This window comes from Gymnoscopelus microlampas (assembly GCF_963454915.1).
Source record: "Gymnoscopelus microlampas genome assembly, chromosome: 3".
NCBI classification, from domain to species: domain Eukaryota; kingdom Metazoa; phylum Chordata; class Actinopteri; order Myctophiformes; family Myctophidae; genus Gymnoscopelus; species Gymnoscopelus microlampas.
This window is the reverse complement of record NC_139940.1, coordinates 40,607,768-40,625,475: the sequence shown is the minus strand read 5'-3', so window position 1 is coordinate 40,625,475 and position 17,708 is coordinate 40,607,768. Positions and strand designations below refer to the sequence as shown.

General features: G+C 38.7%; 2 protein-coding genes across 2 annotated transcripts in view; both read right to left on the bottom strand.

Moving 5' to 3' along the window:
* Positions 1-510: 510 nt before the first annotated feature.
* On the bottom strand, positions 511-15,815 carry ttk (ttk protein kinase). Its single transcript, XM_084052700.1, has 26 exons — positions 15,711-15,815; positions 14,813-14,897; positions 13,919-14,141; positions 13,637-13,743; positions 13,392-13,535; positions 13,188-13,293; positions 13,008-13,086; positions 12,286-12,395; positions 10,571-10,655; positions 9,776-9,890; positions 9,088-9,310; positions 8,596-8,702; positions 7,950-8,099; positions 7,381-7,565; positions 7,037-7,200; positions 6,375-6,495; positions 6,156-6,248; positions 5,661-5,818; positions 4,616-4,767; positions 4,052-4,176; positions 3,888-3,962; positions 3,356-3,532; positions 2,411-2,507; positions 1,667-1,752; positions 1,454-1,556; positions 511-1,049 (listed from the first exon to the last, which is right to left on the bottom strand). Exons 2-25 carry the CDS (start codon positions 14,895-14,897, stop codon positions 1,482-1,484), a joined length of 3,042 nt encoding a protein of 1,013 aa, XP_083908826.1. The 5' UTR covers positions 15,711-15,815; the 3' UTR covers positions 511-1,049; positions 1,454-1,481.
* Positions 15,816-16,557: 742 nt separating this feature from the next.
* LOC311041667 (phosphomevalonate kinase-like) overlaps positions 16,558-17,708 on the bottom strand; it is a 4,882-nt gene continuing 3,731 nt past the window's right edge. Inside the window, exon 5 of the mRNA XM_084052148.1 lies at positions 16,558-17,597. Coding sequence (XP_083908274.1) covers positions 17,443-17,597 — 155 coding nt within the window. The 3' untranslated portion in view covers positions 16,558-17,442. The remainder of the gene's footprint in view (positions 17,598-17,708) is intronic.

Here is a 17,708-nt window from a genome sequence, read left to right as displayed (position 1 = left end):
CTTGTGAACAGGTTACACTCAAGAGCGCTGAATGCAAAAACCTATGGCTGGTAGAAAAGTAAGTTTAATGTTGAGTAAAATAAATAATTCTGTTTCAAATTAAGTGTTAGTGATGCTAGATGAGATTGTGCTTTATAAAAAGTGGGGGTAAAAGCTTAAGATCACCAGTTCAGTGGTCTTGTGGTTAGTGTCCGCCCTGAGACAGAGGGCTCAATCCCTGGTGGTCATACCAAAGACCATAAAACTGCTACCCATGCCTCCCTGCTTGGCACTCCGCATCAGGGGTTGGATGGGGGCCAAGTCCCTGCGCTGCGACATACTGGCATGATCCAGGGATGTACTTGTACACCAAGCTGCCCACGCTATAACAGGAGATAAGCTTGCGACCTATGGGCTACTACTTGTGTTAAATAAAATGGAAATAAATGTATTATGCCAATATACACTTTGTTGTAGGAGAAACACTGACTTTATTGATCAGGAGAATGGTGGTTTCCTAATGACTAAGAGTACGTGTACTGTAAATTTGTATAAACAGTAACTTCTTAGCATGTTATCAAATAATATGTTGATACATTTTGTAAGGCAAAGTTCAATAACAGCGTAAACTTAATTATCCTATGGCGGGTCCTGTTCAGGCATCGTTTTGCGCAGACAATATGCATCCTTGTTTTAATACAATCATTTGGAACAAGTCATTTTTCATAAAAATACAAAGTTATTCCTCAGTAAAAGTTGTTCCTGAATATACACCGTTATAAACTATAACAAATAAAAGGTTCATTAGTATAAAGCGTAATGAAAACTAGTTTAATAGTCATTTACAGGACAGATACAGACATGTAAAACTAAACAACTAATGACTATAACATAACACTACTATAGTGTTACGTAGTTTTAGAACATAGTGATAGACTTTAAGAAATGGAACACCAGCATAAAAATATGACAAGAAAAGATATAGTAATACATGTGTAAAAATACAAGATGTTATTATTGCAGTTTAGTGGTTAGGCAGCTCTCTCCAGGATGGGAGGGCAAATGGAAGACAAAACATCGCAGTTCCCGCCCACTTCCTGGTGCCGGAAGTAAATACTCGCATTTTTCCCATTGACTTTTCCAAAAATATTTATATCAATTAATTTAAGCCTAGAATCAAGCTATCCAGGATCCTGGTGAATCATGACCATAAAACGTTTGATTCTGTGAAAAAAAAATGTTGAAAACGGCAAAACAAAGGGTATTTATTAAATATAGTATATCATATCATTAAATATAAAATAAAATAAAAATCACAGAAAAAAAGGTTTTATGGTCATGATTCACCAGGATCCTGGATGGCTTGATTCTAGGCTTAAATTAATTGATATAAATATTTTTGGAAAAGTCAATGGGAAAAATGCATTGAGTATTTACTTCCGGCACCAGGAAGTGGGCGGAACTGCGATGCCCTATAGCTTGAAGTGGGAATGCATAATTGTCTATGACTGGTGACTTGACTTCACACACTCTGCAACATCCAGCTTCCTGCCACTGTTGCACATTCTTGCCAAGTTCTGTGGGTGAGTATAAGTCAGAGAATAAAATAATAAGTCAAAGATCACAGGTTAAAGAAATGAAAGGCAATATATTTTTATATTATTTTATATTTTATATTATTTCTTACATTAGCAGCTCTGACGATGCTGTTCGGAGACTGGAGGGCTGCGAGGTCGTTGAGTATTTTCTTAAGATCGCTGTTGTATGGACGTTCTGAATAAGGGAAAATCTGGTTTAAAGTAAGCCTGATTTATAGATAATAGGACACTGTCACGTGCCAAAAATAGCCGATGTACAATATCACAAGGCGTCATAATGTGAGGTTGTAGATCTGCTATTTTTGTCGCACACCTCCACTGTATGCACTGACACAATCTGCAGAAATAAATATTTTAATTTGAAAACAGACACGTTTCGGCCCATGGCCTTAATCAGGGTTGAGATAGGAGAAAATCAACCTGCCACAGAAGTGTCACATAATAATCTGTGAAGTCAGTTAAATAAATCAGTGGTTCTCAAAGTGGGGTCTGGGGACGCCCAGAAGTCCTCCGGGGGGTTCCAGTGGGTCCCCAGCAAAATGAGGAACAGTTTATAGCTGATCTACAAGCTCACAACATGTCGAGATGTGACAAGTGAGCTTGTAAATTGGTTATTGCCATGACACGGTGTGAGCTTATAGATCAGCTATGTTCGAACATTTTTGACAAATCTTCTGTTATGGGCGTCCCTAGCTCAAAATACTTTGAAATGGGGGTCTGCGGCCAAATCAATTTAATTTGGGGTCCTCCTTGACGTGAAAAAGTTTGAGAACCACTGAAATAAGTCAAGAGTGTCAGATGTGCATGCAAGTGTTGTGTACTGTACTGTATACCTGGCTCAGGTGATGCCTGTTGGTGAAGCTGAATATACGGATGGTCTAGAAGTTCAGCAATGGAAATCCGTTCTCTGGGATCTCTTACCAAGCATCTCTGGCAGAGTCAACCAGAAGATAAAATGTCAAAACAAAACCAGTCATATGTCTACATCACCACCAGCTAAACTGAAATAACCACATAACATAATTAGTTGTTGGAACAGTGTGTAATCGTAACAGAGGGTTAACCATTTGTGTGCAATGTTAATGAATACTTCACCAGTAACAAGTGTTTCACAAGAATAATGTTGGTGTAACTAAGAGATTCATAAAACATATATATATACTTTACTTTTGTATATGCATAGATATTAAACTATGACCCAACTCTCACTCTGCATGACTTTCACTCTGCACACCAGGCATTTAAGGCTTTCATGGCAGAGACGATGTTTGGATCCTCCCACGATCTTCCTCAGGTCTTAAGAGCAGGTGATTGACCCATCTGACACCCTAGTCAGGGGTCTTTCTGTAAATTGTTTTTTATCTCATGCTAATTCTTGAAGCCTTTACCATGAGGATTGTCTGTGCAGACCGTTAGCAGATCACATCAAATATATTGGAGTCTAAAAAATGTATAATGTTTTGTATCGTTGATAGTATTTACCTGAATTTAGTGTGACCGATATGTGATTTTGCATATCATGTTGGTTTTATATTTCTTAGATCATAACATACTGTCGTGGAGTCTTATAACTGCTTGATACGTGCCCATACCCTATATAAGGATGTGGCAGATAGCTGCTGTTGGACCTGAGGAAGATCCTAATGGGTGGGTCCAAACATGTATTCTTTAAATGTATATTCTTAAATATATCAAAGACTGATACCTCATCCACAGATACATACAGTATCAAAGACTGACGCCTCATCCAAAGATATACAGGAAACCTCATCTCTCACCTTCAATACATCCAGCAGATCCCTCTCTGGAATGTCAGGAAATTCAATGTCAAATGAGGGATCAGTGATGGCGTGCAGCTTGCTCATCTGATTGGTGATGCTTTGGAATGGCGTCTTCCCATAGGTCATGCAGTACAGGATGCATCCAAGAGACCACACGTCACCTTTAGGGCTGATCTGAGGACCAAAATATGAAATCAACACCCCTTTAGCTGTGTATTTCTGTACTGGTTCTCAACGTTAACTGCAGGAAACCCCTAGGGTCCTTATGGTGGGGGGGATTCCAGGAAAATGATTGATAGTTAAGCACCAAATGGACCCTTGCAGATCTGTAACTCTGAGAGCAAACAAATGGAACCAAATGGACCCTATGGGTTAATTTGTCACTGAGGATTTAGTGTAGATGAGGGCTCCAGAGGAAAACAATGGAATGGGGGTTCGTGGCCTATTGCAAATCAAACTATGTGTCATTAAAATTTGAAAATATTCAGAACCTGCACTCTTTTCCAAATAGGTTGTTGAATATGAGTACCTTGGAGCTGGCTTTCCCGTTCTTAGATGACGTGCAGCGTATAGCTTCAGGTGGCATATAGTTGATTGTTCCAACCTATGTTTGGCAAACAAGAATATTTAGTGGACATTACAATAACTATCAAAACTTAGGGAGCATTGTTGTCTTTAAGATAAATGACTTACTTGAGAGTCTTTCATGATGCTTGTTGCATCTTCCTGGATTTGGTTAGCTATGCCAAAATCAATCAACTTCAGGGAAGCATTCACTATGACAAAATTGGCTGGCTTCAAGTCGCTATGGACAATTCCTGTAAAGAACACAGATGATACATTGAAATCATTTAATTAAGGATGTGCTAATATATATATATACGTTTCCACACTAATGCTCACTATGGGGTACCATTATACATGCTCTGTGCGTCAACGGTGGACTGTGGAATCGTGTGGATGGACAGTTTGAATGTCTAACATTTTTATTGATGCAACATCAATGCCTTCTATTTCACCATGCTAACTTTCCAGGAAGAGAAAGGCAGTAGCACCCATTCGCTTGGAATCCTTACCACTGAAGTAAGGTCAGCACATTTCTGAACTGTTCACAGCCTACCTCTGAGACAGAGTGAGCAGACTTGCTCTTAAAATGAGCATTAGTGAGGACCTTTAATATGAAGATTGCAAATAGGTGAAGTGTTCCTTAAATGTTTTGCAAGTGAAAGAGAGGAAAGAAGATGGAGAGATCCTGACCATGTTTATGGATGGTGCTGACTGCCTCCAACATGTTCTTCCAGTAATACTTCCTCTCTAGTTGCTTAACAGTCTTGCGGTTCTTCAACCACGTGTTCAGGTCCAGGTTGCCACACTCCATCAGCATGTAGATGTAGCTGTTTGTTATCTCACTGCAATTTCAAGCACAACATGATTTTCATCAGAAATTATAAATAATATATATCCCTTTTATTTACGTTTACTAAAGAGCTGGAGAGACAGGGAGAATATAGAGCTATTTAACACGTATTTTAAGAATAAAATATCTTAAACGCTAATATAGCGCTTCTCTTGGTACTCAAAGTCACTTTACAAGCAGAAGCAAACAAAATAAAAAACATCAACATAACGTAAGCTCCTGTTTCCTTAGTGTGAGGCCGCTTGATGTACAAGTATATCCCCTAGCCATGATGTACAAGTACACCCCCTAGACATGACGCTAGTATGTCGCAGGGACTTGCCTTGCCCTCTATCCAATCCTTTGATGTTGAGTGCCAAGCAGAGGCATGGGGTCCCATTTTTTATAGTCTTTGGAATGACCCGGCCGGGGAATCGAACCCCAAACCTCCCAATCTCAGGGCAGACACTCTAACCACAAAGCCACCGAGCTGGCAACATCATCATGGGAACGATGTACGAAAGCAAGTTTTACACACTTTTTTACCTTGTTAACCTGTGATGTGACAATAAACCTGATTCTGAACATACATTACCAGAATTTACATGGCGGACAGCAACCAACCTCCATCGTAATGTCAATTATGCTTCTATTAAACACTTTCACATTTAATCGGTGTCCGCAAATAACTAACTGTTACAGTGATGAAACAGTATCCGTATTACCTCTGCTTTGTCACAAGATGGGGCACTTCCCTAACATTTTGTGTGGTCTCATTAGTATATCCAAAATTAAATGTACTGTGCATGCACTCAAAAGTATGTTGAAAAATAGCATACCGATTAGTATGCAGCATGCAGTATATATGTGATTTCGTACGCAACCATTGTGTTGTGTACTACTCACTAGTCATACAGCTTGATGATCTGATCACTGTACTGCTGCAGATGGTTCAGATGTTCAATCTCATTCTTGTAACTTTCTACAGTCTGAGCGTCAGCCTCCTCCAGGTTCACATACTTCACAGCAAACAGCTGCTTTTTGTGATCCAGAACCTGGTACACCTGAGAGAATAGAACAATAAAAGAATGGAGAAAAAGGTGACCAACAGACAGGAAATGGAGAAATACCTTCTGAATTAATTATGCAATGTTTCAACTTTCATCTTGAAGTTTGTCATCTCCATATATTTGGGCAACATTTCAGCCCAATCTGAACTTCATTGACTTCCAGTATGAAATTAAAGTGTTTCCAAAACATGTGTTAGATATTTGGGGATATACTTCCTTGGCCTACTGGCAGCGTGGACAAGAAATTTGGTGATCATAAAAATAACATCAGGGGGTAAATATAGGGCAGCTCTTCTTTTTGGGTCACGTCAGCTCCTTAGAAATATCTCACCTTGCTAGAGCCGCCTCGTCCGATCATCTTTAGGATGAAGAACTGCTTGCCCTTAATGGTGATGGATTCATTTGACAAAGCAGTGACGGAAGCCTAGAACACAAATACACATATATTGTGCTGCCATGGTCATTTCATAAGAAACTCAAACAGGGACAATGCCACACTGACGAGTGTTATCACCAACTATTTCTTCTCCAAAAAGAAACTTAGATCTACCTGTGGGGTTTGGAAGCATGACACCTGGTGGAGTGCTTTGGGCGGTTTCTGGACAGGGCCAGATGCGTGTGCTGTAGAGGGAGTCACTTCTGGGTTTCTCTTTACTACTGGAGTGATGTAGCTGGGGACGGGAGAACAGACAGTTCTAATGCCTGATTTATACTTCGTCAAGTGCCAAAAATAGCCGATCCACAAACTCCCAAAGCATCGTGACTTGTTGTGAGCTTGTAGATCTGCTTGTAGAACAAGAAGTAATTTGGCTGGAGGGTGGCTTTAGCTAAAGATCCACTCAGTGATCAAAGGTAGGGTAAGTGATATGGTTAAAGCAAAAACGGTTAAAGCACTATATTTAAATAGTAATCATTTCTATAGAGTATGTTCAGTAACAGGGTCTCACCGGCTCTCCGCTACTTTAAAAAACTGAAACATAATTTTCAATAACAATTTGTATTGTGACCTGAAAATGACATTTCTGTTTACTAAAGAGCTGGAGAGACTCCCGTTACTGAACAAACACTCTATGAGGACTATCAGCATATAGAGCTATTTAATATTTATTCTAAACAAAAATATCACTTACCCTAACTTTAATCTGATTATTTTACCCTTTTATTTTCAATAGGCATCTTGTTAAAGTGAAATTCCTACCATCAGTGACTTACCTATTATTGCCATAGGGGTCTCTGTAGTTGCTAGGGGTCTGGTAGACCTGGTTTTTGACTGTGCTCAGTGTGGATGGCAGAGGGAGGCATGGAGTGGGCAGTGAATCCTGCCGGCATGGAGCAGGTCTGGGATCAGGAGGAGAAGTGTGCTTCGTGTGCTTCTCCTAGGAAGAGAAAAAATTGGGGGAATTGTTTTGAGACTAAAATAGATATACACAATATTCAACTGTACAGTTGAGAAATGTTGCATGAATACGCTCTCAGAAACACAAAACCCAACAGGACATAACAACAACAGCAGATACAACAGTGATATGTTTGGTGATAACCCTAATGTATCAGACCTCTGGAGAAACATATCGGCTGACAACAGCTGGTATCTTCCATCCTGGTGAAGGCTCCTTGCTGACAGGTTGAAGCTGTTGTTGTGCAGGTCGGTTGACAGGTACCCGACCAGCCCGAACAGGTACCTGCACAGCATGGTTGCCTCCAGAAGCTGCTACACTCAGTGGCGCACTGGTCTGCATAGCTACAATAAGGAAACGTGGTAAGAATAAATAAAATAAAAAAATAAAAAAAAAATAACATGGATATAAACTTTATTTTTGACCACTTGAACCCTAGCATCCCTATTCTGGAGCATGCATCCAGCGGAAATAGCTGATCGACAAGCTCACAAAGTGTCCCAACACAACGTATTGTGAGCTTATAGATCTGCTATTTTCGGCAAAGACATTTAGTGTAGGGTTCTATACTAGGCCAGGAGGGGGCCTAGTAGTATAGAGCCCTGGGGGGCTAAGTATAAGGTTTAAATGGTTAAAGACTTTTATTAATGATATGCCCAAAATAGCGATGCCAGGTTAAAATTGGTTAGAATGATCAATCAACAATATTCACACTAATTTGAACATACCTGCAGGACTTTCCTCCTGCTCAGTGGATACCAACATTAGCTCTTTTTTCCCAGATTTAAGATTGCCCAAGGCTGTCTCCAGGAGCTCAACTGGATTGGCTTTCAGTGTCATGGCTTTGTGTAAAATTGAGGCTGCTTTTCTTGTGTTACCTTATGGGGCACAAGGAAGGAAAATGGACAAATGTAATTTGCAATTCAGCAGTTTTGCAACATTGGACAAGGTTTTAGATGGGATACTATACCGTTCATGTCTACTGTCTACATGCCTTTTGTAAGCACATGCTGCCATACATACCTTAAATAATACAAGATAACTCATTATGCAATATTTAATCCATATTGAAATATAGTATGGTTTACAACTAACTAAAGAAGACGATGACCAACCAAGGGGCAGTATATTAATGTATTTGTGTAAAACAAAGGCATATTTTAGGGTTGGATCTAAAGGTACATTTTAAAATTGTTGTTGGATCTCAATTAAATATCCATTCGCCGTTAGCTGGCCTACAATATTAACAATGTAAATTATAATATATATTTGGTTCTAAGCCACCAGTACCTGAATGGGGTGTATATTTTGTCAATCAGCTTTCTATAGAACAGTTAATATATATATGAATGTAATAAAGATGGGGTGTTCTACCTTGAGAGACTTCAAACTGGGCATGTGCAACGTGAACAAAGGCTAGGCCTTTGCAGTGGGATCTTAGAACTATGAAGTGGTCCTCAGCTTCTTCAGGGTCTTCAATCCTACACAAGAAGACAGCTGTCAACCCCAGTCAAACACTCCTGTACACCAGAGACAATACAGTATAGATAATTGGGCCCCATCTTGTGCGCCACCTTACCCCTAAACCTTTTTGCCATTTTTTACTATTTTGAAAAACATTTTAAAATAGTTCAAATAGACGATCTACAAGCTCACAACGTGTCGATGTAGATCGGCTAGTTGAACTATTTTAAAATATTTTTCTAAATAGTAAAATATGGCTAATAAGTTTAGGCATAAGTTTAGGCATAAGGGTAAGCCGGTTTTGATTGATTTTTAGTAGATCAATAACATACATCGATCTAAGGACCATCTTCTTCCTCAAAAGGTCTGATTATAATAGACATATTTCTAATTCATACTCACCCCTTCAGTTCTGCGAATCTGACCAACATCCTGGCATAGCTCTCGTTCTTACTGTATTTCACCACAGGCAGTTTGGCAAATACTTTATCATACCGGTCCTTGAGTTTATTCAGGAAGTTCGAGTCAGTGTGAGGGTTTCCCCTCTTCTCCAGATTACAGAGATATCTCTGACATGACTCAGGGGAATATGAACTGATGATATGGTTAAAAGTGGACGTGGTATCTGCAAAAGACAACAGTGATCAAGTCAGCACATAATCGATGTAGAATAGATAAGCCAAGATCACATCACATCAAATAACAAGAATTGTACGAGGGTAAGTAAGCAGCTTTAACATCAGCAGAATAAATAGAGTAAGATAAACATAGGCTACAACAAAGACTAGCATCACAATAATAGTACAACTCAATACAAGGATGAGGAAATAAAAATTACGTACAAAGGGACACTAAATTGAACAGCATCAATTGTGCTCTACTCTCTGGGCCCTATTTTGCGTGTCTTAAGTACTAGATTTTACTTAAGACCTGCTGTTTCGCAATTTTTAGTGGCATGCATTGGCCACTCCTCCAGGTCTTAAGTTAAGTGATAAGACCTAGTACTTAAGACCTGAAAAATAGGGCCTTCTGTCTTGTACCCACATGAATGTGCAAGACGAATATCTATAGGTTCTTTGTGGTCTATTACCTTCCATTTTATCAGCGTCTCTCTTGTCCTGTCTGTGAAGCAGTGTGGTGGTAGAGTCCACCATTACCTGGTCCTCGTCCGCCCATGGACGGGGATCCGGACTGACATTTGGTGGCTGTGCACACAACATTGACAGGCTTTATTTATTTAGATCACAGCTTGGTAAGAAAATTGGCATTTACGATTTATGTTTTTATCATATTCAGAACCCTTAAAGTACCATACCAGTCTAATTTTGATTTCTCACCATTAGCAGATATTGCATGTGTCTTCAACAAATGTTGTAAACACAACAGATTATATGCACTCACTGCAGTGTATACTTACTAGATCTCACATCTCAATGAGACTTTAACCGATTTAGACCTGAGGCCATTTAAAAAAAAAAGCCTTCTAAATCCTAACCTACATTTTCAGAAAAACTATTATTCCTGTTGCTATACATAGCAACATCTAGAATGACACAGATGCTTTCCCGGTTTTATAGGTATAACAACGTATAGGCTTTCCCGGTCTTAATAGGTTAAAGTTGCCATGTACTGGTAATTCACCCTTTACAAAGTCACTACAACATTTATGTTATATAATATTATTGTATTAGTCTAAAAACTTACAAGTGCTGCATTTCAAACTGTAATCTTAATGTCAGCTAATGTTGACAGAATTCTTCAGGTATATTCTGTAATGTTTATTGAATATGGACAACGATGTTAACAATGGACAACACTGACATGTAGTAATAATGGTATGGTACTTTAAGCTAGCTTTCCATAACTAGGGTCAGTTTTGACTCACTTTAAGGTGGAAATCACCTTCAGCGACAGTTTTCTTGGAGGATGACATTGTGAACATGGCACTAGTACTGGGACCAGGTGTTTGCCTGAAACAGGATGAAATACAAAATAAGTCGCTTCAGGTAAATCTACAAAACTTCCAACTGTCATATTACAAGCAAGATTCTTTTGGAGAAATATAGACATGATAATTAAGGGATTTATGGAAAATATACATTTTATACAGTACATAAGTATACCATTTAAATAGGGTGTAACGGATTCCATTGTTGTGTGTGTGTGTGTGTGTGTGTGTGTGTGTGTGTGTGTGTGTGTGTGTGTGTATATATATATATATATATATAAATATATATATATATATATATATATATATATATATATATATATATATATAGTGTATATGTATGATAATATATAACGATTAGAGAGTGTTGCCTGCTCAGTATAACATGTTAGCATATATGTTAACTAGGAAATTGATGGAGTGAGGGGTATGGTGTGATATGGTAGTGTTGGCGTTTGTATATAACGGTATGTATATTAGAATGTGTGTATATGGGTATATGCCATAGACTGTAAAAAAGAATGGACAAAGCCACTCCCCTGCTTTCTACAGAACGAAAATGAAGCCGATAGTTCGGGAACATGCATTCCTCCATCGTTAATATATACAGTTGGCCACGCCGGAACTCAAACGCTATTGGTTGAGACCAGACACGTGACCAGCGAACCGGAAAACACCCCCAAAAATGCTATTGGTTGGGTAGCTTGTCAATCAAGAGCGGGGGCGGGGAATGAATGCTATTGGTTGTGTAGGTTGTCAATCAAATCATCCCGCCCCTCCTGGAGCATAGCCTACTTTATCGTCAATTTTAGAATAAATGGGACCATAATTTAGCAAAACGCATATCATGATGATTGAAAGGAGACTTTAAACTAGCGACTGGAAGCATATAGAATTTATGACAATTTTTATTACGGTAAGAAAATCTAGTCTAAAGTTTGTCAAAAACCCATTCACTTGCGCTAAAATAAATTCTTTCTGACACTTCAGGTCGGCGCAGGGTAAAACAGCGCCACTCTGGCCATTCATAAGCTTCCGTGTTGGCCTCATCGTAAATATCCAAGCCTTGCCCCTTGGTATATGCACGCATTCGGGTGTATGTATGTGTATAAGAATGAAGACATGAATGTATATACTTTATATTTTCGAGTGTTCGATTACTACGAACAATGTACAAGTAGTCTTGAATGTAATTACGAAATATTTTGAGTGTTCATTCAATATGAACTTTATAAATGATGTAACTAAGTTAAATCAACATGTAGGTAATAAGCTTTGAGCTTCAGCCTATGCCTTTTTGATCAAACAACATGAATTATTGGATTATAGTGTGGTACGTTTTGTGTAACTGTTGATGTGGTTCGAAATAAACTAAACTAAAATAATAAAATCCCCTTAGTTGGTACCATCAAGGCAATGGCATTGCAACATATAACGTGTAATTACTGCAGATGTTTAATTATACACCTGAGAGATATATCTAAGCATTATATTGCAATTCAAATAATATAAAGTGGTTACTATTTACTACCAGAGATAACGGTGTGCGAGTTGCAGATACTTAAAGGAAAATACATCCTCTCACAATGTCTTTGTGACATGTAGTTACTGCAGCTAAAGTGTAGCATGGTCCTTTCACTGTAAACACATACCTAATGAGGCTTTTTGGGATGAATACATCCTCTCTCTTTGGGGACTTCCCCTCACTGTCATCATCATCCGTTTCCGGGATAGAGAAGGGAAGTATGGGAACTCTCCCCGGCTACAAAGCAATGTGTGAGAAGACATTTTGAAAAACTGATCATTGGTTTCATGTCAAAATGAAGTAGAGATGTACCAATACCATTGTTCCCTTCCCGATATCAATTCTGATACCCATAACTTGGTCGATACTGAGTACCGATCCGTGTAATTTAAACAAATCTAGGACAGTGGTTCTCAAAGTGGGGTCCAGGGACCATCTGGGTTCCTTGAGGGGGTTCCAAATGGTCTGTAACTCTGAGTGTACAAATGGAACCAAATGGATCCGTAATAAGGGTCCTCTAAATTAAAAGGTTTGAGAACCACTGATCTAGGAAATAAAAATTCCATTAATAATTGTTAAAGTGCAGTTACAAGTTAGTAATATTACAATGTAAATAGTACAGTAAGAATATAACAGTCACACAATATCAACTGAAGTCATCAAAATATGACTGTAAATTAAATATCACCATGTGATAAATGATGTGGTATCGGAATGGCATACTCGCCGATACCAGCATTTTAGGCAGTATCGGCAGCTTTTCCGATACTGGTTTCCGAACAACTCTACAATGAAGCACCAACAAACAATGCGAAGAACATATCCTTCAAATTGGAAGAAAACTCTCACCATGCCAACAGCTCTTTTTTGAGACCCAGTTCTCCAGCTTGGCAGCTGGTCATCTGACAATGCATTTAAGGGCTCTCTCCTGAGGACACGGAAAACCAAAGACAGATGTAAAAATGCACTGATAAAAAAAGAAAAACAATACCACCCCGTTTTAAATAGTGGAAAATATTATATTCTTACCCTGAACTGAAAATACCGGGCAGGTGCAACTCGCCTGTCCCGTCCGAGATCCTGCTGACCTTAGACTCGGAGCATTGCTTGGTAGAATCACGCACCTTACTGTGGGCTAATTGGGAAAGAAACATAGGGACCTATAGAAAAGTTCTAGAAGGCATACTTTGTTCTCACCACATCCAGTGAAAAAAAGAAGACATAAATCCTGACCTAGAATGTTTTCCTTATCCTCAGAACAGGCAAGTTGTGTCTTTCCTGACTGGAGGTTCAGCAAGATAGCTTCCAGCAGTTCTTTTGGTTTAGCATCCTCTTCGATTGCCCTCTGCAATATATGAATGGCTTTCTTTGTGTTGCCTGGTAAGATGAGTCAGCAGATATTGAAGCTTCATCAGTCACACAAATATATTCACCTTCAAAAGTACAACAAATCGTATTTTTAAATCTCGCCTCCTTACCATGGGAATGTTCAAACTCTGCATAGGAAATGTGGACAAAGGCAAATTTGGGGCAGTGAGATCTTGCTAAATTGAAATTGGCTTCTGCCTCATTGACATCTTGGATTCTGATTGAAGGGGGGAAATAAATATGATTTAAAACACAATAAAACAGTTTTTTGCAATGCATAGCGCAACTGATGTTGACATATTTCATTTGTGGGTCTACCTATCTACTTCTACACACCGCTGAAAATTGTGAACAAAATGTGAAGCTGTGTAATGAATGATTAGGTTACTCACGCTTTCAGCTCTGCAAATCTGACCAGCATCCTGGCATAGTTCTCGTTTTGACAGTGCTTTCCCAGTGGCATATTGGAGAACACTCTAGTATAAAAGTCTATAACCCTGGACAGATGCTTATGGTCTGCCCGAGGGTCACCTTTCTTCTCCAACCTCGTCAGATATGTGAGACATGCTTCGGGAGAGTTTGAGCTGATGACCTGGTTCATATTGCCAGTGTCATCTGTAAGAAAATAGGGGTGTGTCAGAAACATGCTACAACCTGGTTCATTTCACTTTCACTGGAAGGACTGCTATAGCCTTGGATCAAGACATTGTAATTGTGTCAAGACAAGTCATTGTCTAGATCAATGGTTCTCAACCTGTGGGTCAGGTGAGGTCCCCACATGATTTTTTTTTTTTTTGGGGGGGGGGGGTCCCTGATTACAGTGAAGTGACAATTTAAGGACTTTTAATACCCTTTTAATACCTCAAAGAACAGAAAAAAGACCATTACTCACTGCATCAAAAGTAATCAACAAAATCTACTATAAAAACTGAATGTAATGGCTTTGCCTTGGATCAAAACTATCAGATTTGATCGATTTTGACATTTGCATATAAGCAAAAGCCATACTTGATAAAAAATACTGTACATCTATGATAGCCTTGACCCAAGGCTAGTAAGGCCTCAACTGCTTCAATTCCAAGTGCTTGTCAGGGTCGGGGGTCCCAAGTTCAAATGATTATTTTGGGGGGTCGCGGCCTGAAAAAGTTGAGAACCACTGGTCTAGATTTCTTTGATCGATTCTGACATTTGTGTAATGTCAGACTCGATGTGAAATCTATGAGTCTTGATCCAAGGCTAGAACAGCTCAAGTCAATAGACAGAGACATTGGTCCACATATTCTTACCTTCATTGAGAGATTGCCTTATTTTGTTGAGTTTTAGACGAATATTGTCGAGCTGATGCCTCCTATCCGTGTCAACTTCCTCCATCTGAAAATGGTAGAAAGCAGTAAGCACCTTTACTTTGACAATAAACAGTGGTATGCAGCACGTCTCAGCGGATACAGGATAGGTGGGCACTAGGGACATCTGGGCACCTCAATGTAAAATTGGCTATTTTGCCCAAAATGTAGATAAATATCTATATTGAAAAATGGTTTTAAGTAATGTAAAGTATACATGCACAGTACATCATTATCAGACTTAATTGTATCATTCAACTTGCTGTTTATGCACCAAAATGACTGGATAAACAGGTTTTGTAGCAACTTGTAGCAATTGTAGAAATATTAGACCTTAATTGTGGAATGTTTAAGCATGTTCTAATAATGTATACTTTGTTTTACTTTAAAACATTTTCCAAATATTTTTAATAATAATGGTTTAACATTTTGGGAAACAGACAATTTTAACACCGACGTGCCCACTCTTCCTTGGTGCCCACAACTATCCTGTTACTAACATGACGCTTGTACTGTCATGGTATGACAGTCATGTTTCAGGGCTAAGTATAGCTAGTTCAACTATAACTTAATCATTTATCACACATCAAGAAATTGGTCATCAGTTACTTGATCCCGATCTGCCACCACAAAAATACCTAACGCTACTTGATCACTGGGGTTAACTTAGGTAAAGCTGCCACGGTCTGAAACTAACTACCGTACCTCTGTTAGCAAAATAGCTAGCAAGTGTCTCTCGAAGAAAAGATTGAAAAGTGGATCTAACGTGCCTAAAAAACATATCTGAAAATGATAGTAATGTCGCAACATCTTCACCGATTAGAACAAGAATCCACCTTACCGTGTTTTCTTTTTCGTAGAAAATAAACTAATATGCGAACAACGGTTATTTTATGTCTGACCGTCCATCTGATTCTGTTTTGTTGTAACCGACTTTCAAAACTGCCACTTCCGCCTGCATTGTGATCTCATTGGGTGGTTTGGTTTGTACTGACGTAAAGGGTGCGTCACTTACGTAGCCTAGAGCTATGGCCTAGAGGTCTATGTCCAGTCCACTGTTTCCCAAACAATGGGTTGGGACCCAAATGTGGGTCGCGGACCGATTTTTGTGGGTCACGAGTAAATATCCCTTTATTTTTTGTTTTCCTACATTTTGTTTTTAATTATTTTATTTCAAACGATTATCAAAATATTCCCCCAAAATTCAATTATTTTCATAAATTAAATAAAAAATACAATTTATTTTGGAAAATATTTTCATAAATAAATTCAAAACAAATCTGGAAACAAAAAAAAATTCAAGTAGTGAAAGTGGCCAATTTACAAGCTCACAATGTGTCACGATTATGTTCACTAGTTTGGGTCCCGGGGCGACATTATACTTCTCTGGTCTCGATCCAAAAGCTTTCACTCGTCCCATATGATAGGAAAACAAATAAACACAATATTTTTTATGTTTTTATACATTTTTCTATTAAGTACTGTAAAATGTGATATATGAAAAGCATCACATTAACTTTAATGTGAAGCATCTGGGGATGTTTTGAACCAATAAATGACAGAAATTAACTTAATGTAAATTTTGAACCATACATAGCATTTCAGAGTGACAAAGGTAGTTTGCCAATGCTTGCAAGAAATTGAAACGGTTGGCTACCATCTAGTGGATAAATTGTGTAACAGCTGTTTGTGGTTTATAATACTCTTTGCGTCTTTTGATTGATTGATTGAATACTTTATTTAGAAGATTGTAGAGAAAAAGCACATGGAAGTACAGTTTACAATACAAGGTCAGCTAAAATGGATCTCTCATAAAAGCAATGGCTTGTTTAAAATTAATATTGTTGATACCATTACATCTACATTTAACTGACATGACATTCCTGGCAGAGTGGGAACCCTTTGACTTCACATGAGAAGCTGCAGCAGTATCATAAGTAAAATAATGTTTTAAACATTTTGTCACCAAACTAGGAAAACAGAAGGTCGTCTTTTCAATACATACACTCATGTATTAGACACTGATGACATTCAAGTCATTTCTTCATTACACACGTCGTGTTCAGCTGTTCAAGTCATTACTTCATTAGACAGTAGTACAGTGTTCAGGTGGTAGACAGTGAGCAGCATATCATGACACCATGTGACTCAAGCTAGGAGTTGGAATCAAACAAATTAGCCTTCAGGCTTCAGTGGTGCGGTGGATAGCTCACATTGGAAAGAAACTCCTCTGCTGAAAGTTGCTCCATGTTGTATCAGCAGAAATGATGTCCTCCCTGTTCTGTCCTACAATGACAAACATCTGTACCTAGAGTCTGTGAGTTCCAATATTTGTCTTGCACAGAAATATTACAGCCAATAAGTGTTGAAAGGCAAACAGTACAGTATGTGGCATAATTAAAAGTAATTGTGCTTCAATTCAGCACTACGCGTCACTAATTTCTGACGATTTGAAATGTGTTTCTATGGCACTGCTCTGCTCAGGTTTGTAAAACATTCTCACGGAAAACACTGATGAGCTGTTCTTCATGTGACATGCTTCCTGGTCCACACGATGTCTCAGTGTTCACTCGTTATAAAATGGTTTTCAGTCCTGCTGCCGTTTCAGCTAAAAACAAAATGGACTGAAGCTGTTCATTCAGTGATGGGGCGTCAGCCTCATTCCTGATCGTCCAATCAAATTCCACGTTGCTGTCCAAGCCACATTCAGATTCAGCATCGTCTATCCCTGCAGAAAAAGGAAGTGTAAAGCCTGATTTATACTTCAGTTGTACGACGATGTCCCGTGCCGTACATAGTAGATCTACAAGCTCACAGCGCCACTGTGGCTGTTAGAAGG

Excerpts from the sequence above, each read along its gene's own strand:
- ttk (XM_084052700.1), bottom strand. The coding sequence starts at position 14,897 with ATGGAGGAAGTTGACACGGATAGGAGGCATCAGCTCGACAATATTCGT. Across the intron at positions 13,087-13,187 it reads CCCGGTATTTTCAGTTCAGG|GAGAGAGCCCTTAAATGCAT; the intron begins GTAAGAATATAA and ends CCGTGTCCTCAG. Across the intron at positions 10,656-12,285 it reads ATCCCAAAAAGCCTCATTAG|GCAAACACCTGGTCCCAGTA; the intron begins GTATGTGTTTAC and ends ATCCTGTTTCAG.